We start from the raw sequence: 22473 nt of genomic DNA on the forward strand, positions 1-22473 counted from the left end.
CCCAAGAAGATGGTCTCTCAGCCCCTACATTTTCCTTGGTGGTAGTTGCACTAGTAAATGTGAATGATGCCAAATGCTTGCAATGTTTCCTTCTGCAGATGGTGGGGAGGAAATCCTGCAAAGCCTTATAAAGATGGCAAACAGTGTAGTTTTGAAAAAAGTCTGTGGCCGTTTGCTGCGAAAAGGGGGAACTAATAGTTAAATATCTAGGAACTCTTCCCTTTGGGACAGTTGATACATTGAAGGCATTTTCTGATTGTGCTTTACTCTAGATTAACAGCCTGGAAGGTTTCAGATTTAAAGAGCAAAGTTATGTATCATACAAACAACATGATGACATGCTCAGCCACCCTGTACCCAAATACTGCAAGTAGTGTTGGTCGCTCTAGCTTTGAAACCAACCCCCCGCCCCCCCCCAGGTCTCTACTCTGATGTACTTAATTAGCTAAATGCTTCTGTGCTGTTTTCTTCCTGGAAGTAGGCTTCGAGATAGTCTGGTGTAGGCTTACCAGTTGACAGAGGAGGACACGGGATCTGGCTTGGTAACGGCCTGCCTTCACGTCTTGGGGTTCCCAGTGTGTTGCCTTGGGTGTATCCTGTACTGCTCCCCATCCAAGCATCGCCTTTCCCTTCATTCCATTTCTGTCCCTCCTGTCCCCCATTTCATGCTGGACATCATCTCTTGACATCCCTTAACACATTTACAAAATTCTTTTTAGAGGTTAGATTAGTATCAGACTGGCCTGCTGAATCTCCCTCTAAGTTGGAAGATAACGTTTTATATATTGTGTGACTCATGAATTAAGATCTTTTGCTCTAAATGACAGTTTGGAAAAGACCGTTTTACAGTAGTTTGCTTACAAAAATGTGGAAGGGAATATGTGATTGATTTGCTGACAGACCATCTCCGAAAGCAGTTCTAATGATGGACTTTATAATTGATTGCATCCATCACAGAGAGCCTAAACTACCCCCTCCCTAAATTAAAAAAGATAAATGAAATAAAGTATGCTGAATGTATAAGCTGACAAATCTGAGGGAATTTAATGGAGCGAAATTACGGCAGCCAACAGATAAGAGAAAAAGATTTCTTTGTTACTGATTATAATACTAAATTAAAAAAAAATTACCCAGGAAGGATAATAGAGGAAACAAAGCTCTGTGGCCCATGTATCAAACTAAGTTATTGAAAGATTTTTAATAAGTGTGTCTATCTCATTCACTGCTTATTGTTGATTCATATCAATCTTGTTAGTGCTGTTGGAAGAATAGTAAATGCAGGGACTGTCTGGTAGTATAGCTGATATTATTGCTGTTGTAATGGATTTTTAGAATTACCATGACCTTATTTCTGGGTCGCTGGCGGCTCTGTACCAAATTCAGGCCATTTGAATGAACTGTTTGGAAGGCAGTTCCTCAGTGTAGAAGCAGTTTTACAGTAAGTATGCTTTTGGCTCTGTTATAAAAGACCAAGTGAAAGTGACATCAGCAGTGGATATTTACTATCTCCCCTCGCAAGGAGTCCTGGGTGAGGCTGCTGTGGGTTGGCCGCTTTAGTGGCCCAGTGATGTGATGGCAGTAGCATGGTGTTCCTCTTGGCTTTTCCTCCCAGGATTATCACATGGCTAATGTCTGAATATCTGAGCTTTGTATAATGATACCCAGTGTTGGGAAGAGGAACCTGCTTCCTGTTAATCTTCTTGGAAGGAAACTACTCCTAGAAGTCCTTAGGTCTCATTGGTCAGACTAGTCACTGATAAGGAACATGCACGTACTAGGATTCATTCAAACAAATGGAGACGTGCCCAGGCTCTTACAGAGTTCACGCTGCCTGTTTCCTGATCATGCCCAGGGGAAAAGTGAAGGGGAAGATTCCTTATTAAATCCACTTACTAGGCTACTGGAATTTACCATGCAAATGTTTGATGTTTTCCTTTAGTAACTTGTTTCATTTCCTAGGTGCATGTGCTCTCACTGACTTAACTCTACTTGTTTCTACTTTCAGCTTTTAAGTTTGACTCAGCCTGATACATTCTGTCTTAAACAGGACCCTGTCTACCAGTGATGACGTTGAAGACAGAGAAAACGAGAAGGGGCGCCTCGAAGAAGCCTATGAGAGGTGTGACCGTGACCTGGATGAACTCATCGTACAGCACTACACAGAACTGACCACGGCCATCCGCACGTACCAGAGCATCACAGAGCGCATCACCAACTCCCGAAACAAAATAAAGCAGGTACGGCTCCATCCCTCTGATGGCCACGACTATCGCATCTTCCATTGGTCCAGGTGTTGTAACCGGGGGAGGTTCCCTGGTGGTGGTAATGACCTTAATGAGTGATTCAGGTTTTTTTTTTAGCCCAGGCTGCAGAGGATCACAGAGGGCAGCTGGCCTTGCTTCTTTTCTCCCCTAAATCTGACCCTTGGCTTCTGCCACAATTTTTGAGAAAACCTGAAAAGGGAGCTGTTCTAAGACACTAGGGCCCTTTACTGTTGGAGGCTCTCGTTTTAATGTATCAGATGTAGTCACACATTGTGTGTATTGCTGTAGCAGTCGAAAATTTTAAAAAAATTTGGTTTTGAGTGTGTTGCCCCATTTGAAGTCGGTTGTGATCTTCTCCACAGTCATTGTACATTGTTGGCAGTTTTTGAGAAAATCTAACTCACAAATTATTTAAATATATAATAAAGTATTTATGAATACTGAAATTCTTGAATATTTTTCAGTAGTGACAAGCATGCATTTTCATTTTGTAATTGTCTTCCATATTTTGGACCTGTTTTTCTTTCACTTTTTCTTTCTCACTTCTCTCTTCCTCTCCTTCTTTCTTCTTCCTTCTTTCCTCTCTCCATCCTTCCCTACTCCCCATCCCCCCACTTCCTTTCTTCTGTTATTGGTCTTTGAAAAACTTTTGGTTCCCAGGTACCGCATCTTTACTTCCTAAAGGATAAAGTGGGTTCATAAGGGGTATTTTTATATTTGGCCAAAGGATGAATTGATCAAATAAAGGTTGTGTACTGTCACATCCCAGTTATGTGGTTCTTGGCTATGTATTTCAAGGGTCACTTCTTTAATACCTTGTATGACAGCTCTCTGATAAATAACAATTGCTACCACTTACTGAGCACTGATTTTTTGCCCGGCAGAATTGTGTCTGTCCCTCAGTCCTCAAATTTAGGGTCTGAACTCTGGTCTTCTTGCTCTGAGGTCCTTGAATTCTGGTTTTCAGACATCTTTTAAGCAGTACCCTTCCCTGCTCCCCCCCACTCCCCCAGTTCTTTGTAAATGAAATTTTGCAGAATCTCAGCATCGCAGTCGCCTCTTGTTTGGTACTAGGGTGAGAGATGCCAAGCCTGATGCTGGGTCCCATCCTTAGCACTCAGCTGCTGACTCTCTGTGGCCAGAGGGCTGCGTGAACCATGTGAAGATTAGCGCTGCCCTGTGCTATTTTATTGGTTCGAGAGTTCTCTGGATGTACCTGCCCAGGATGGCTGTGCTTCCGATCTTCTCACATGTTTTCTTTCCTGCCTTCTAGACCTTATATTATGATGTGTAAGCAGGTATCGAAATGATTCTTCTCAGAATGCTGTTATATATGAGTTTCAGCCTTGAGTCCAGTTCCACAATCAGTAGGCTCTTAACCTTTTTTGAGGCAATATGCTGACCTCTCTACATTTTAAAATTAACTGGGCATTTTCAAAAGGAATACTGTAATTCTTAGCTTTGACAAGTGGCGAGTTCATCCCATGGATTTATCTGTGCAGCTAGGCAAAGCTATAGATCAGTCGCCCTAGATTTAAAGCGAACTGTAGTCTATTTTGACCCAGTATACTGAGCTCAAGCGGGGTCAGAGAGTGAATGTATAGAGCTGCTGGCCTGCCGGCTTTGCCTCTGGCAATCACAGTAAGGGTGAAGGACCTCTTGGTACTTGTGTTTTACGATTAGTCTGCTTGACTGGAGGGACTTTGTCCTGATCGCCAGTGAGGCACTGCAGTGGCTTCTGGCTTGACTTCTATCTTTCTGCATTGATAGCATCTCTGCCCAAAGAGTGTTTGCTGATACTGAGAAAGAGAGGCTCAGTTTGATGATTTCACACTTGTTTTAGTAGCCACAGTCTTTTTTACCATCCTCATTTTTAAGTAGGCTGGAGTTTAGAGCAAAAGGAAACAAAAAATTTTGTGTTTATTGTATTAGGTAGTTGTCAAGTAAATGTCACATAACTCTGTGTTATGAATTTAGCTTCAATGTGGGGAAGAGAAAGAAAGGACTAAAATCTCTATTTAAGAAAGCCTTTAATGATACATGGGAGAAGAAAAATTTTGGGGAAAAATGATAGGGAATTTGTTTTCATTGTATAATTGGACAGTTTTGTACTGTGAAAGTCCATTCCTTATCACCAAGGAAACACTGATATTTCCTCATTAATCTTTACCTATCATTTTTGGCTTTTAATTGCACTTTAGATTATGTACAAAATAAAGGTATGTATATTTCTAAAGTAGAAATGGGGATGATTCAGTTCTCATTGGATTATATTATTTCAGAGCCAAGCAACATGTTGAGAACGTGTGAATATGAGTTGAAATTTTCTTTCTGTTCTCTGCCAAAAGAATGGGATGAAGATTCACTTAGTAAATATTTGTTGAGTGCCAGCTATATGCTGGTGGTGTTTTAGATACTGAAATCTGTTTTAAATTTCCATATAATGGACAATCTCAATCTCTGTACAATCATGGACCTTACCTGCTAGTGGGAAGACACAGGAAAACAGATGCTATTTAGCATCATTGATTTAGTCTCTGTATGTTAAGTATCTGGTTTGTGCTGAGCATTGCTCTGGGTCCTGGGATACAGAAGTGAGTAAAACAGACAAATTCCTGTCCTCGTGGAGTTTACCTTCTAGTCAAGGCAGGCCATAAATGAGTAAGTAAGAAAGTATAGCAGATGGTAAAGAAGTGCTTTGCTTAAAAAGAAAAAGAACAGGGCATTGCTCTTTTGAATAGAATGGTCAGGGAGGGCTTCACTGAGGTTATATTCAAGCCAGCACCAGAACAAGGTGAGGGAGAGCCCGGAAAAGGATCACCAGGAAGAGGGGATATCAGGTACAGAAAGATCCTGAAGCAAGAACATGATTGAAATTTGGGGGAGCAACAAGATTGGGGCTGGAGCACAGTGGAAAGGAGACGGGGGGAGTGGGAGGGAGAGGAGACAGCTGGAGGTTGGGGTGTCTCGGAGTGGGTCAGGTCACATGAGGTCTCAATCATTGTAAAGGTTTGCATATGAAGTCTTGAGTGTGATGGGAAATCATTTTAAGGTTTTGAGCACAAGAATGGCAAGCTGTGTCTAACATTTTAAAAGGGCCACTCGAGCTGCTCTGAGAATAGATTTTATAGGGGGCCAGGGAAGATGAAGATGTCCACATTCAAGCTTTGTTACCTTTTGAAGCTTGAGAACATGGAACCATTTACACTGTTTACAACCTGGTATTTCACGTATGGATTTGTGTTGGTAGAATCTCTGTCCTTGAGGATATATGAGTTGACAGATGGATTTGATTCTTTCCAGATGCCCCAAACTTCTTTATATCAGTCAAGCCCATTTGGAGTTTTTTCAGGATTAAATGTGTAAATAAAATGCCATGTATGATCAGATCAATTATGTGGATAAGTAAAATAGTTGGGCTGTCTTCTTACCATTGTATATATTATTATTGAGTACAAATGAGACGTTACTACATTAGAAAGCTTCAGAATCTATCGGATCTATCATTGTCTCTTATAATGACTGTTATAGCAACACCAATAATAGATGAATATGAATGGATATGAGTTGGGGACTTGGGCTGTGTGGGTAGGGATTGTTGGTAGTAGTTGAATTTGAGTGTTTCTCCCATCCTGTACTAAGTAGATGAGAAGACACCAGATTTCTTTAAAGATGCTAAGTACTCATCTAATGCTTATGGAAGCAGGTAGGCTGAAGCTGGGAAAGATTGAAGGTGGGAGGAGAAGGGGACGACAGGATGAGATGGTTGGATGGCATCACCGACTCAGTGGACATGAGTTTGAGTAAACTCTGGGAGTTGGTGATGGACAGGGAGGCCTGGCGTGCTGCAGTCCATGGGGTTGCAAAGAGTCGGACATGACTGAGCAACAAACTGCCTGAGGCTGAAGGGAAAACACAGAAAATTGCCCCTGTTGTGATGTGTGCACAAACTCTTTACATTTTGCCCCAATTTTGGCTATTCTGTTGGTGCTGAACCAAGCTGTTAAATCATTTTTCTTGCCTGTAATTGGAAATAACCATATGTGAATATTAAAGTAAAGTTGTTAGGGCTTAATCACTGAGTAATGTAACATTCATTATTTAACATTTACATAAAATAATTTTGTGACTTTTTATATGAAAGTATACATTGAATGGTGGAATTAGAGCAAAGCATAACCTTAGTTAATATAAAAAAGAAAGTCACAGGAGAATAAGATGATTTTGGTAGGAAGTTATTTTAAGCCCAGATGTAAGATAGAAAACCCTAGCTGCTCGTATGAGAAAGGGAAAAAATCTAGAAATGGACATGGTACACTGTGGGCAAGAATGAGATAGCATCATTGAAAATCTAGGCAGTAGTCTGGGTCATGAATGTGGTCACAGGAACTACAAGGGAACCTTTTCATTAAGTTTAACTGTATCTCTATTTGTGTTCTGTATCCAGACTCAGCAACTCAAAAGGATGGTGTTGCCTTTAGAAAGGGTTGAGTGGAGCCTCTCAGAACTTAAGTCCTTAAATTGGAAGCTGAAAAAACTAAGGGGCAAAAAGCATGGAAAGTAAGTTTGAGTGTAATTTAAAAAAGATCTTTAGTTCCAAAGGGCTTTTAAGCAGAGCAGTAAGTAGTGTTTCTGAAACTCATTCTTTTGAGATACTGTCTATAAGACTGTGGAAGAAGTGGGTTGGACACAAGTAAGGAGGATTCCCATAAAAATGCTTGTATATAGGTTTGTTTTTACTACAAAAAAGAGAAAATGTGATACTTTTAGAAATAAGAATAGTGTTGATTGCTAGATTTCCATTTACCTAGCAAAAAATTCTGGCAAAGGGAATTGCTAGAATTCCCTTGTTTATAGGGATTTGCAGGGTATGTCTGGTCTACAGTATCAGCGAGGTGCTTGCACATTTGTTGGACTTTATTACAGATAATGCAGTGCGTACACTCAGAGGCCTTCCCCTCCTCGCCTTATCTTATACTTAATCCAAGTTCAATGCTTTTCTGGTTTTAAGACTTTAAAGTTAAGGCCCCCCACCTCCCCCATGCCTCCATCAGCATCCTCCTCTATCAGATGCTCCCACCGTCTTGTTCAGAGGCCCCGGTTTGTTTCCTCCTCTCTTGATCTTTCCAAGGCAGGGCTGCAAAATCTTGAGAGAGATATATATATATATTTTTCTGCTTTCTGTATCTCACATATCTATTCACAATGATCTGTTGGGCCCTGTTCTTTATTTTCTCTTTTTCTAATAGTCTCTAATTAAAGTGACTTAGTTCTTACCATTTATTGAAACTGAAATTCCTGCTATTTCTGAACAGGTGATTTGGAGCAACTATAACCTTACTAAAATTCTAAGGAAGCAGAGGAAACTTGTGTTTGAGGAAGGGTTTCTTGGGTTTTGATGTCACGATTTCAAAAGCTTGACTCTTCATGGATTTATTTAAGGAAGAAACAGAGTAACAGAATTCTTGAATCTTGGCTGTCTTGATAAATCAGAATGGAATTAAAATGCTGTCACCGCATTTCTAAAAGAACAGGCATTTGAGAAATAAAGGTTTAGGTGGAATATGGTATCTTTCTTACATTTAAAAGATGCCATTCTTACATTTAAAAGGTGCCATTATTCACTGATGGATATAGCCTTGTTTCTCCCCTCCCTATTTCAAAAATTTTATCTATTGAGCTAGAGTTTGCATACAATAAAGTGCATTATTTTTAAAGTACAGTTCAATGAGTTTTGCCAAACGTATATATCCTTAAATGTGTTTCCATTGTCTCAGAGAGTTCTCTTCTGCTTCTTTACAGGCAATAACCCCCAACCCCCACCGCATCCTGCTTCAAACAAATACTGATTTGAAATCTATTCGCATATATTTTTGTTTCTTCTGGAACGTCAGAATATACACTCTTGCGTCTGGCTTCCTTTGCTCAGCCTTAATGTTGACATTCATGTTTCTTCCCTTTTATTGCTGACTGGTATTCCCCCTCATCACCCCAAGTTTTAAAAGAACATTTCTTTATAACTGTGACTTTCTGATCAAAAAGCTGAAGCCTCAGGGCAATTTAGTTTTAAAAGTTCTTGTAGCTTCTTATGTCTGCATCTTTGGCTAAATTCAATTTAGGGAATCATTTTGGTGATGTTAATTTTCCACACAGCCTGATGCCATCTCTCCTGCCCCCAAACCCAGCCACACATCCTACCTTCCTTTTTATTTTTCCTCCCTTTAGTAAGCAAAAATGAGGAGTGAGCGGATTACATTGTATATATCCTGTATGAAATGCCATAATGGTCTTTTTCCAATCAGAAAGGAGTTTGCCAAGCTTTACTGACAACTGTAAGTTTATCTCTCACTCTCTTGATCAAGAGCCTAGTTGGGTCTTGTATGACATAAAATTTATTTTTAACTGTTGCCATAGTAACCATTACAGAGGAAAAAGCTGAGACGTATAGAACCAAGGTGATATGAGTAGAATATCGGAAATTAGATTTTGATAGATTTCAACTAAGATTTAAAATAGAATGGATTTAATAGCTAGAGTTCTTAACCCAGGGACCAAGAACTCCTAGAGGGATCTAGGAATGGCCTTGAGAAATGTGTTTTAAAAAGTCAAATAAAATCACAAATACTGATTAAAAACCAGCTCTTCCCTACCTCATCCTACCATAAAACTAATTTCATACTTCAGTATGAAATTTCTTTCATTTTTTCCCCCAGATATTTGTATTTCTATATTTCTAAGTAGTAAGCTTATACTACTTTTCTGGATTTTTCTATTTTAGACATTATATGTGTTAGTTGCTCAGTCATGTCTGACTCTTTGGGATCCCACGGCCTGTAGCCCACCAGCCTCATCTGTCTGTGGAATTCTTCTGCCAAGAATAGCAGAGCGGGTAGCCATTTCTTTCTCTAAGACATTGTATATGAGGCTCCAGTTATGGTTCCCCCCCTCACTTTATTCCCCCATCTCACCTCATCTTCCCTCATCCTTTCTGTATAGTTGTATCCTAGTTTTTGGTTAAATAACTGGTGCTTATTTTATTCAGTTCAGTTCAGTTGCTCAGTTCTGTCTGACTCTTTGCGACCCCACGAACTGCAGCACGCTAGACCTCCCTGTCCATCACCAACTCCCGGAGTCTACCCAAGCTCATGTCCATTGAGTTGATGATGCCATCCAACCATCTCATCTCTGTCGGCCCTTCTCATCCTGCCCTCAATCTTTCTTAGCATCAGGGTCTTTTCAAATGAGTCAGCTCTTCCCATCAGGTGGCCAAAGTATTGGAGTTTCAGCTTCAACATCAGTCCTTCCAATGAACACCCAGGACTGATCTCCTTTAAGATGGACTGGTTGGATCTCCTTGCAGTCCAAGGGACTCTCAAGAGTCTTCTCTAACACCACAGTTCAAAAGCATCAATTCTTCTGCGCTCAGCGTTCTTTATAGTCCAACTCTCACATCCATACATAACTACTAAGAAAACCATAGCTTTGACTAGATGGATCTTTGTGGGCAAAGTAATGTCTCTGCTTTTGAATATGCTATCTAGGTTGGTCATAACTTTCCTTCCAAGGAGTAAGTATCTTTTAATTTCATGGCTGCAGTCACCATCTGCAGTGATTTTGGAGCCCCAAAAATAAAATCAGCCACTGTTTCCCCATCTATTTGCCATGAAGTGATGGGACCGGATGCCATGATCTTAGCTTATTTTATTATAATGACATAAATGTTTGCACTGAAGCCATCCAGCATACTGTTTTGTCTGTGTAATATCTTTGTTGTTTTCCTTGGAGTCAATGACTGGAGAATCAGCTTGTGTTTGTTTTGCATCAGTTTCCCCCTTTGCTGGATCCTGTGTATGTTCTCTTGTTTTCCTCTTAATTGATGGAGTGTATCCTTCAGTAGTTGGTGAGATACAGCACAAATGAGGTCTGTCTTTTTGAGAGCTTGCATGTCTGAAAATGTCTTTATTTTTTTCTTCACACTTGATTGAAAGTTTTTCTGGGAAATACTTCTTAGGATTTTGAAGAAATATTATTCCTTTGTCTTGTGGCTTTTAATGTTCCTATTGAGATGTGTTCTGATTTACAATCCTTTGTGTGGGTTTTTTATTTTTTCTTCCTTTGAAAGCTTTTAGAACTGTCTCTATCTTTGTGTTCTTACAAGTCAGGATAAGGTGCCCTGGCTTTGGTCTTTTTTCATTCCATTGTCTTGAACACTTGGCATGCCTTTTCAGATGGAAAATTCATATCTTTTGCTCTGGAACATTTTATCTTTTTTTTTTTTTCCCCTCCCCTCTCATTTTTCTTCCCCTGGTATCCTTATTTGGACTTGTTGGAGCAATCACACCATTTTCTTTTCTCACCTATTTTCCTTCCTTTGTTTTTCTGTGTCTTACTCTTTGGAGATTTCAAGAGTCTCTTTTAACTTTTACTGGATTTTTTTTTTTTCCCTCTCATAATTTCCAAGAGCTGGTTTTCATTCTCTGAGTTTTTTTTTTTTTAAATAGCATCCTATTCTTGTTTCATTGATGTAATATCTTTTCCCCCCAAGGGATACTCATCATGGATTTCAAAAATTTCTTTTTTCTCCCTTAGTTTCTGTTTCCCTGCTCCACTCAGCACCTTTTCTTTTACCTGTCTTCCATATTACAGGCTTTCCTTGACTGTATGGCGATCCTTGGCTGACTCCATGGGTGGAGGAGGGAGGTGTACTGCACAGCTCGGAGCATGTGGTGGGACTCGTCTTGTGATGATTGGGTAGGGACCCAATGGTTTCCTTGCTGGAGCTTCAAATGTCACCATTGATAGGTCTTTTCAGTTGGTTGTTTTTCCCAGGGGAGAGCCATATGTTTCCCGTATCAGGGCTCAGAGTCAAGCTGAGTATTACTGGAGCCAACCCAGCAAGGAGGTTGAGGGTCCAGAGAGGGCTGAGGACCTTCCTTGTTGGTGGGTCCAGTTTGACCCCATCTTCCTGTTTCCTGCTCAGTGCCTGCCTCCCTCCTCCCAGCTGGCTGACATTTCCTGGTCCAGATTCTTTATAGTTCAGTTTCTTCAGATTGTAAACCTATTTGGCCAGGGCTGAGGGGAGGGAATTACACATCTGTGTGGTTTGATGAAGATGTTTGAGGACTCAAAATACTTTCAGCTCTGTACTTTTTTTTTTTTTTTTTTTGATAAATTGCTACCTATGGGTCTGCTGGCTAAGTTTTTTGGCTGCACTTTGTGGCATGTAGGCTTTTAGTTCCCCAACCAAAGATCAAACCCACAATCCCTGCACTGGGAGCATTGAGTCTCAATCAGTGAACCACGAGGGAAGTCCCTCCACCTTGAATTCTTGCCTTTAGTATCTTGGTGCTTCCTTTTCAATCTTAACAAACCCCACTTGATGCCATCCATCTTCTTGTCAGTTTCCAAGTATTTCTTGCCATCCTTGCTGTTCCCTCCTCTCTGTTCTCTCTTTTCTTAATATTTTATGCTAAGAAGGAGTTATTTTGCCATCTCTTTGGGATTGCAGGAAGAATTAGGTTCATTAGAATCTTCTTTGCCAGATTGTTAAAGAGGTCTATCACTCCCTCAAAAGCTAAGTCATTCTACTATGCTTATCAGGAGAGATTAGAGTGCCCTTACTTAGGGCTCTTTTTACATTGGAGAGTTTGATAAAAGTATGATTTTAAAAAGGATAAAAGTTGTCCTTAAGTTGTAGGATTGGATTAGATACTGTCTCAAGATACCTTCTCATTTTAGCATTCATTCATCCTATTTTCCATGTTTTTTGGAAAGATGTTAAAATTTAGTTTTATAATCATCAAAAAAAATAGCGAGCCTGTGTGACACGACACTAAATATTGTAGAAGAAAATACTTTAATTGTTACAAACATGGTAGACTTTCTAGAGTGATGGGAATGTCCTATACATTAATGAAGGTTTGAATTATGTAGGTATGTATGCATTTGCTAAAACTCAAGTGATATCCCTTCATGTACCTCAAACAGAAAACCAAAACTGTAAACAAATATGAAATTCTAACTTAAATAAAGACACATATAAAAGAATATCAAGAGTATATAAAAGTAGTTCTGTAAATTGTGAAAGCTCATGATTTTTACTGTATCATGCTATAAAAATAAACATTTTTAATTAGGGTAGGAAGTGGAAATACACTTATCCTGAACACTGTGACTACCCCTTCCTGCTCCTCTTCTCCTCCTTTGTTATCAAGCTTTGCTTACCGATACTGGTGCCAAACTGGGCAGATCTATGAGAATGCTGGCAACTGTCTTATTTAATATCTAAAAATCAGAATACATGGCAAAAAATTCTTGGCATGTTTTAATTCTCTTTATTTCATGACTGCCTCTGGATATGTCTACTCTCCCGGAAGCTGACTTTACTTTCATTTTAGTCAGTTGAGATGAACGTCCAGTTCCTTGGTTATAAAATTCAGCTGAAGTTTTAGACCTCGAAGGATGAGCCAGGTGACTCATCAGCTGAATAGGAAATATGCCAGAAAGAATGGAGAAGGATTAATAGCGTGGTCTCTCAAATTAGTCACTCCCTTTTAGACATCCTAATTTAGGTGTGGAACTTCCTATTTTCAGAGTGCTTTGTAGGCTGAGTTAATATTTTTCTAGATTACTCAGAGGTAGGTTAGGAGTAATTCTCTCATCTCACAGGAAAGAGAATACAGAGAAGTGGAGACCTAAGCAAGTGAGTCTGTGTATTAATCAGGATTAGAATTCTGCATATAGATTAGCCTCAGGAGAATGGGTGGCAGTGAGAACTAGGGACTGTTACTTACAGTGGTAATGATGAAGAATACAAACCACACTGTAGGTTTAGTCTGGCAAGACTTTGCACTGACCCAAGATGGAAACTGTTCTGTTCCAGGTGAAAGAGAATCTGCTTTCATGCAAGATGCTATTGCACTGCAAACGAGATGAGCTTCGGAAGCTGTGGATTGAAGGAATTGAACATAAGCATGTTCTGAACCTGCTGGATGAAATCGAGAATATCAAGCAAGTGCCTCAAAAGCTGGAACAGTGCATGGCCAGCAAGCACTATCTCAGTGCCACCGACATGCTGGTAAGAGCACAGCCCGCACTCCTGGGTGTTTCTGCTCAGATAGAAGAGTGCTTCCTTCTGTTCCCTCTGAATTCTGTCCCTCTCGAAGCACATGACAAACTGCCCTCTGGGCATTCATGAGCCCTTGCAGGCGAAGCCTGCCTGGTTCTCTTCCGGGTTCCAATGTTTGCAGTGGGAGGCTATGGTTATTTACGTTGTCTGCCTTGGGAACAATGGCAAGTATGATGGTGAGAAACCAGGATGTGTCATGAATGGTGATGAGAGGTTAGTTGGAGTGTCAGAGGAAGGTAATTAATGAACCCCATTTTGAAGAATGAAATCTGCATGAGAGAACTTTTGGAGATTTCTGAACTGTAGGTTGCACAAATTCTGTGAAAGAATGTTTAGGGTTTTGTTTTTGTTTTTTTCCTTTAAGTTGATAAGAAACAAAATAATTTTCAGGGGAATAATTCTGGAAATAACTTTGTCCAGCAGAAGTATGCCACAGACTAGCCTTTAGCCTGTATCTTCGTTCTCTCTGCTACTTTCTGAATTAGAAGTGAAAATTCAAGAGAGGGTTGCAGCTGGTGGTACACGTGGCTGAGAGTCAGGATAATGAATAAAAAATAAAAAAAAATACAAATCTTGCTTCCTAAAAACCTTAACCTTCCAGAGCCTGTGGCTCTGAACGGGAGCTGCTTATTCTACCTCCTCCTCCCACACCAACTCCCCTGTATCCTTCTCACAGTTGTCTGGGGATGACAGAAACTCTCAGAAGCAGATGGACTGTATTTGGATTTTCTTTTCCATGATAGGTGAAGGTCCCTTATCTTTGTTTCAACAAATTAGATTGCCTGCAACTCTGGGAAGAAAAAAACCCAAAACACTGAGAGGAATTAGTGGGAGCAAAACAGGTTAAATCCTCTAAGTGGTTCTAATTCATTCTGACTTTCAAGAAGAATTTTGCTCGAAGTCTGTCTTAAGGTTTAAAGGAAACTTGATAACCAAGAGATGAGATGTGCCATGATATTCTCTCATATATTAAAACCTGGTTATGTGATAGTGAATTTCCACAGTGGAAGGAGGTTAATAATGGTCTTTTCTTCAGAGTGGCAAAATAATTGGTTATTTTTAGTATCTTTATAGTGTCATCTTCCTTAATAATGACTATATGGTGTCCAATAAAAAATTTACTCACCTCTCAGCTTTACTGTTGGTTTATGTTAGGACGGCATGCATGCATGCAAGGCCAGCGCTTCAGTCATGTTCGACTCTTTGTGACCCCATGGACTGTAGCCCGCCAGGCTCCTCTGTCTGTGAGATTCTCCAGGCAAGAACACTGGAGTGGGTTGCCATGTCCTCTTCTAGAGGATCTTCCTAATATAGGGATCGAACCCACGTCTCCTGCCTCTCCTACATTGGCAGGTGCATTCTTTATCCACTGAGCCACCTGGGAAACTCAGGAAGGCATATATGTACTAAATATTCAAGACTCAGCAGTCAGAATGGATAAGCTTGTATATACATATATATATTTGTGTAGCATATATACGTCTATTTGAACCATGATTTTTTGTACTGGGCCTGTTTTTAAGTTAGTGCCATATATTAAAAATAGGTTGTTAATGTTTATTTTGGTGTTATGTTCATTTTAGGATTTCAGATTTTAGGACTAGCCTTTATTCCTCAAGGGCTAATTTATTTAAGAGCTAATTAATGATACCATATATTTTTTTTGAACTTATTTTCTTAAGGACCTCATTAGATATTTCTGTAAATTCTTAGTTCTAAGTTGCAGAAATTCAGCTCTAGCTAGCTTAGGTAAGAGAATTGCTTTACCCATGTAGCCAGTCTGCTAAAAGAACAGGCATCTATGTTGAAGGCCATCTATATGGTCTTCCTGCATTAAAAAATTTTTTTTCTATAGACTTTCTTCCACATGTGGGCAGAGTTTTGATGTTTGGGGAAAAAGAAGGTTTGTAAGCTATTATCTTACATCTTTCCAGCTTTGCAGAGGAAAATAATCTTCTAATTCAGAAATAAGGGCGTAGGATCTATTGGTCACCTTGGATACTGTGATTGTCAATTCTAAGTAAAACTATGTGATTGAGGGACATGGGAGACGTGGGGAGTTGGTTGAGAAGAGAGGGCAGTCACCTCTAGAAAAGAGTGAAGGTGAGAGAGATAATTCTCAGAAGTTCCTCTTTTTTTCTGTTCGTAGTTCTTCACTCTGGATACTAATTTTTTGTTAGATGGATTGTAAATATCTTTTCCCAGTTGGTAGAATCTTTTGGTTTATGGTGTCTTTTATTAAACAGTTTTAAAATTTAATTCAACAATGTTTTTCAGTCTTTTTTTCCTTTATGACTTCTTTTGAGAAATTTATTTTTTTTTATCCCACTGTCACAAAGAGAATTTCTTATACTGTTGTCTTTAATCCACTTAAAATGTATATGGCATGAACTAGAGATCTGATTTTACCTTCAGTATAGCTACTTGGCTCAAGCCATTTATTGAATTCATTTCCTGCTAGTTATAATTCCACCTTGGTCACATACCAAGTTTGCATATGTGCATGGGTCTGTTTCTGATCTCTTTATTTTGTTTAGTTAGTCTTGTCTGTATCTGCACCAAAACCATGCTGTTTTAATTACTATAATTTTAAAATATATCTTGATAGCAGGTGAAGACATTCCCTCACTTTGCTATTCAGAACTATGCTATTCTTGACACATTTTATTTTTTAATTTTACTCTTTACACATTTATTGTTTATCTTCACATGTTTGTTATTTTACTCTTCCATAGGAATTTTAGTATCAGCTTGTCAGGTTCCATTAAAAGCATGAGTGGAACTTTTAAAAAAACTTTTTGGCCATGCTCTGCAGCATGTGGGATTGTAGATCACTAACCAGGGATGGAACCCCATGTCCCTTGCATAGGAAGTGTGGAAACTTAACCACTGGACTGCCGGAGAAGTCCCAACATGATGAAATTTTGATTAAATTTAGGAGAGTGTCTTCTTTGTAATATTGTCTTTCACAATTGTTATATTGTGAACAGGCTGTCTCTCATTTGTTAAAGCTTTAATTTATGTCCTTTGTAATAATAATGCTTAGTAATGTACTCCTTCAGCGACACTACATGTATTTGTTAGTTGTACTTCTGACTGTCAGCTTCTGGTTGCTTTTTAAAGCAGTAGCTCTTAACCATACATTTCTTTAAACCTAATCTATATCCTTCCTACTTGGAAAATGATGATTTATTCTTCTTTAAGATGTGGCTCAAATTTCATCAAGTTTCTGAATGCCCTAGGTGATTAGATACTTACCTTATTTTTTTAAAAAATGAATTATTATATATTCATTGTAGTATTAATGCTTAACATGAGTAAATTTATTTCCATAAGCTGCATGTATTTCACAGGAATATAGTTGCTTTTGTTTGTATGGTAGGTCGTTAAGGGCAAGGACTATGTCTTACCTATTTTTGTCTACCCTGTACTTAGCATAATGCACTTTACATAGAGTTCACTGACGATTAGCCAAATGGGTAGCTCTGTGGAAGACTGTCTTACCAATAAATAGAAAAGGGCACTTCCTTTCTACAAGCTCGGGTCTGACTTTTTCCCTCTGGTTTGTGGCTTTTGTTAATCTTTTTGTTTTCTTAATGGCAAAGTTCTCTCATTCCTAACCTTTCCTTTCTAGAGTGTTTAAATGAACAACAAAAGTATAATTATAATACTAGCTAATATGTATTGAGCCCTCACTGTGTGCTGGTACCATTTTAAACACTGAATTCTTACAATACTCTTATGAGAGAGAGGTTTCTGATGTCCTCTCCATTTTCCAGATGAGGTAGTTGCTTTGCATGACCTGGGGGGGTTAGCATTTCCTAACATACAATGAAGATTTCATGGAGGCGGGATTTAAGATGTGCTTAAAAAGTTGGAAATATTCTTCAGTTTGCCTTTTGTATGTGAATAAATGGTAAGGTCTATAATTGCTTTTTTATTGGAATTCATATGAGAAAATAATCACATTGCTTTTCCCCGTGGTTATGTGCTCTTAGAAGTAAAATCTACTTAAGGCATCTCAAGAGTCCAAATGAAAATCTTTGCTAAAAGACATCAGAAGAAAGTGAAGGCAGAACAGTCTAGTCTTTCAAACCCCTCTGATTTCCTTGGATCTTTTTATCAAAAGATTTTGCATTTCCATTTTAAGGCAGGTGCAGATGCCCAATAATTTAATCCCTCCTCAGGTTAATAAATCCAGAGTAAATAAATCAGTGGTGACCCATAGATCGTGTCAGCTCCTGCAAATCCTGCTTCACCATCAGAGTGGGCTGATGGCTACAGACTCGGCTTCTAGATGGGATATTTATTTCTTTTGATATGATAACCTGAGTATTGCATAAAATAATTAAATTGTCATGACAGGGGATGTCTGCAAATAGGCCTGGCCTTTTGTTTCCTCTTTCAAGGTAAACAGCTGCTGTTAGCTTATGAAAAGCTAAAAGTGATCCAGCAAGAAGCCTGTATCCGTCATGTTGAAATCAGAGACTTGATTAATATTGTAGCCTGTAGCTTTGTGATATGTACGGTTTAAATTAGACCTCTGCAGTCATTGTGCCGGGTTGATGCAAGCACATTAATGACATAATTTCTGGTTGCTGCATCACATTTCTGCAGTCTGTCCTTTGTATTCCACTCACATTAATTGAAGTAATTTTGCCAGTGAAGCGTGTTTCAAACCTCTGCATTTAAATTGAAATTTTAATTCCCTTATTGTCTTGAAAAGACGGCCGAAGATGCCTTGTTACAGGTTTCATTATCACTCAAAACACTCCAGCTGCTGGTTCTAATGTACAATGACTGATTAATTCTGGGAAGAATTATTAATATAAGAATAGCAGCTTCTTTCCAGTGGCGTGAGCCAACCAGGAAGGTATTTCATGATAGTTAATATTTTTACAAACTGTTTTTTTTTTTTTAAGGAGAGTTTTGGGTGGAAGTCTGCATCAAACCGAAATTGCACAGATGAGCTTTGAAAACCACTTACACAAGTTCTGATTTATCAACCTATAGAAGTCAATTCATAATTGCATTCAATCAGTGGAAACCAAGCCTGTGCGAGTAGTTTTGAAGCACTTTAGCTGACAGTCACAAGGCTTGTGACTAAAATAATTTTTTCATTTCTAAGGCTTCCTGAGATTGTAGAGGTTTTGAATGTTTCGTGATCATTTTGTCTTTTTTATTTATAACACCTTTTTAAAAAGAATCCATAGCTGTATAGCCAGATAGGGATTGTTAACGATAATTATAATAGCATATTTATGTTGGCTGCCTTCTTAGAGGTCCCAGAGTGCTTTGCTGAGAGAATGGTATGGTGGAATTATTTCACTTACCCTATGAAATTGTGCCCACATTTGGGATAAAGAGAGTAAAACAGCTACTTAATTGCATAGTTTTCAAAGATCCTATGATAAAAATAACTCTATTGGTCATATTTTTAGTTTTCAAGATCCTTTGCAATTGTTGGACAACATTCAAGGCTGTGAATGTGAGCATGGGGCTTCCTGGGGGTCAGGTGGACCTGGGCTTGAATCCCAGCTTTGACTTGTACTAGCTGAATGCCTAGGGGCTAATTATTTAATTTGGCTTAGCTGAAAGTTGGAATTGAGAATAATTGGATGCCCTCAGGGTTGTTGAAAGGATTAAATGAAATATTAAGCTATTGGACTTCCCTGGCGGTTCAGTGGCTAAGACTTCACCTTCCCCTACAGGCAGTGTGGGTTTGATCCCTGGTGAGGGAGCCAAGATCCTACATGCCTCATGGCCAAAAAACCAGAACATAAACAACAGAAGTAGTAAGCTATGTATGTAAAGTATACCAAGTATCCATAGTAAGACCTTAGAAATGCTGTTTGTAATTAATTTGTTTACTGATACTGTAAGAAAGGATGTGGTGATCGCTACCATGTTAGACTGTCAAAAACCAGTCTGAGGTGGACTTGTTTTGAGCTAAGAGTTGAAGTGGGACTAAGTTAGGCAATTCTGATTCCTTTTCTTCTTGCCCTGAGTGAAAGACCACTCCACATTTTATATGGTCAAGGAATCCCTGCAGGCAGAGAGAGAATTTTTCTCAGAACACACATCTCTTCTGTTCTAACACATGCATAGTTGGATGACCAAGACCTCAAAGTTCTAGACCATGTTTTTGGGATCTGGTGGGAACAAATTCCAGATTGTGTTATCAATCACCTCTTAAGCCTACATCAAGAATATGCTCAATGGGTACCCACTGACTGTCCAGTGGTAAACAGTGTAATTTGTTGGTAAGCTACCCAGGATCAGTTTGTTGCAAAATCTAGTCTTAGGTGACCAGGTGTGTTAATCTGTTGGGTATTGTAGTCAGATGTAGGCCAGTTCACTTTCAGAGGATGCCTATCATAAGTATTGACTTCCTTTGACTTTAGTATTAGAGTTGTTATTCTTTCTGTCACTGCTTAGATGGCAGGCCCAGTGGGCCAGTGAAGTTGGTCCCATTGGTGCCAGTAAACCTGTGTCATTAGCAAATAGACTCTCTTCTCATTTTATGGATAGGCAAGGGGTGATCATGCTTCCATTATAAAATAGTGTACAAGTAAGAAACAAGGGGCCAAAATGCATATCCCCTTACATGGCTTGAAAGTTTCTGAGCTCTCACAGGACTGTTTTTTTCTCTCCTGAGTCTGGAAGTGGTATTGAGATGAAAGCACTATGGCTATCAGGAGCTGAAACATTCTAGTGAACTTACTGGATGTAACGTGAAGTGGTTTGGTGCCTGCAGAATGTTTCAGTATTCCATATAGATTTCTGTACAACATGATAAAAAAAAATGTATCCGTGATCAATAATGAAATAGCCACCATTAAAACCCATCTGTTCCTAGTGTAGAATATTGATCTTAAAAACTGATGCCAAGATTCTATACTAATAATTGATCAGCAAAGAATTTGGCATGTGTTTTGATAGATGGACAAACGAATATGACAATGCCGTTGTTGGTACATGGATCTGTGAAGGTGACCTTAACCTTGAAGGAGCTTACATGCTAGTAGAAAGAGACAGATGATGAGGAAATAAACAGCATCTCATATCATGATCAGTACCACAGGAGTTCCAGGAATCCAGGGGCTGGGAGTGGGGAAGTATGGTTTGCCATTAATATTTTGATAGGCCGGTCGGCCGTAGCTGCTTTCAGCTCTCTTTGGGAACCCTGAATTAAAACACCTACATCTAATTTTCTTGGCAAAAAGATTAAGGAAAAGCTAAAAATAAAGTTAGTAAATGAATAACCTTGGTTTTTGGATCCCTAAATAAGTAAGTAGTTTTACTGTGGCAGCAGCATTTTTCTCCTGGAGAGTAAAAGTACAGGCTTTGTAGTAACTATTTTTCTCACTCATTGACCTTTTAATTTATTTTATTTTTTGTTTTATTTTTTATTGGAGTATAACTGCTTGAGTGTATTTTGATGATTCATGCTCTGCAACAACGTGAATCAGCTCTAACTATGCATGTATCCCTTCCGTCTTGAGCCTCCCGTGTACCCCTCTCCCACCCCCATCCTGCCCATCTAGGTGATGACTGAGCACTGGGCTCAGCTCCCTGTGCTATATGCAGCTGTTTCCCACTAGCTGTCTACTTCACACGTGGTAGTGTATATATGTATATTTCAATGCTACTCTCTCCAGTTGTCTCACTCTCCCCTTCTGCCCCTTTGTACACATGTTCGTTCTTCATAGCTGCGTCTCTGTTCCTGCCCTGCAAATAGCCTGTACCATGTTTCTAGAGCCTATATGTATGTGTGAATATGCAATATTTGGTTTTCTCTTTCTGACTTCACTCTGTATGACAGACTCTGGGTCCATCCACATCACTGCAAATGACCCAATTTTGTTCCTTCCTGTTACTTAAGTAATATTCCATTGTGTGTGTGTGTGTGTGGGGTGAGTATTTACCCCTGCCCTTTTAATTTATGTTTGATTTTGAAGGCTGGGGTTTTTAAAAGCCACACTGTTTGATAGGCACTGGCTTATTGTAGTAGCTTCCCTTTTCTTTTGCTTTGCTCTTTGTATCTGCTTTTAATCTGCCTCTTTTAAAGCACATAGAAACTGTGTGTTGTTTCACTAAACCTCATCACGTTCAGCAGTTTTCAGTTGGCTCACTTGGCTGTAGGGCAGTGGTTCCCAAACTCTGTACATCAGGGAATCCTTCAAGAACCCTAAAGCCCAGGTTGCACCCTAGGCTTGAAATCTCTGAGGATGGGACAGTAACTTCTGTAATTGTTGGCATTCTCCAAGTGATTCCAATGTGTGGACAGGTTTGGAACCAGTGATGTGGTTTATAGCCTGTGCTGTAAAACAGACCAAAACCAATTGTCCTTGACTTCATTTAACACTTGCTCTAAGTAGTAGCTGGAAATAAAATATTTGTGTTAAGACAGACATCACGTGGCAATATTCATGTGTATGTAGACATGTTGAAGGTTGACTAAAAGTTACTTGTTGCTTTCCTCTAGTGCAGCTTTCAGGTAGAGCTGATGAGTATCAGGCTCTTATTCTGATTTTGTAGCCTGATTATTTGGTCAGTGTGAGTTTTGTTTACTGGGTAGATTAGATGCTCTCCAGAGTTGAGCTGACTTGGAACTTTTTAGAGCTGTCATTTTGGTGCTCTGACTTCTGTATCTTTACTGTGTGTTCTTTCTTATCTGACTTATTGCTGGGATTTAATGGATTGAAATTGGGGCCCACATTTATTGACAGATGGTGGCTAGGTCCAGCATGGTATAGTAAAACCAAAAATGGGTTGAAAAGCCAGAACTTCTTAATTCTAGTCCTGACCCAACAATTTACCAGTTTTGTGAGGTTAGACAAATGCATTGCTTCCTTTCTTCCAGTATCCTCTTCTGTAGAGGAATACTTAACCTGTCTATATTATAAAGTGGTGGTGAGAATAAAAATGCAATTTTGTACATGTGAAGTACTTTGTGAAATGGAAGGCAATATACAAATCTGTGGTGTAGGGAGCATGATTGTTATCACTATCACACAAAAGAAAGTGAAAGTGAAGTCGCTCAGTCGTGTCCTTGCGACCCCATAGACGGTAGCCTAC

General features: G+C 39.3%; 1 protein-coding gene across 8 annotated transcripts in view; it reads left to right on the forward strand.

Annotated features, from left to right (window-relative positions):
- EXOC4 (exocyst complex component 4) overlaps positions 1-22473 on the forward strand; it is a 791044-nt gene that overhangs the window by 20833 nt on the left and 747738 nt on the right. For all 8 annotated transcript variants that reach the window (XM_025292062.3, XM_044947183.2, XM_044947184.2 and 5 more), the window contains 2 exons: positions 2048-2237; positions 13147-13341. In XM_025292062.3, the coding sequence (XP_025147847.3) occupies positions 2048-2237; positions 13147-13341 (385 nt within the window). The remainder of the gene's footprint in view (positions 1-2047; positions 2238-13146; positions 13342-22473) is intronic.

Source organism: Bubalus bubalis, chromosome 8 (genome assembly GCF_019923935.1).
Source record: "Bubalus bubalis isolate 160015118507 breed Murrah chromosome 8, NDDB_SH_1, whole genome shotgun sequence".
Lineage (NCBI taxonomy): Eukaryota > Metazoa > Chordata > Mammalia > Artiodactyla > Bovidae > Bubalus > Bubalus bubalis.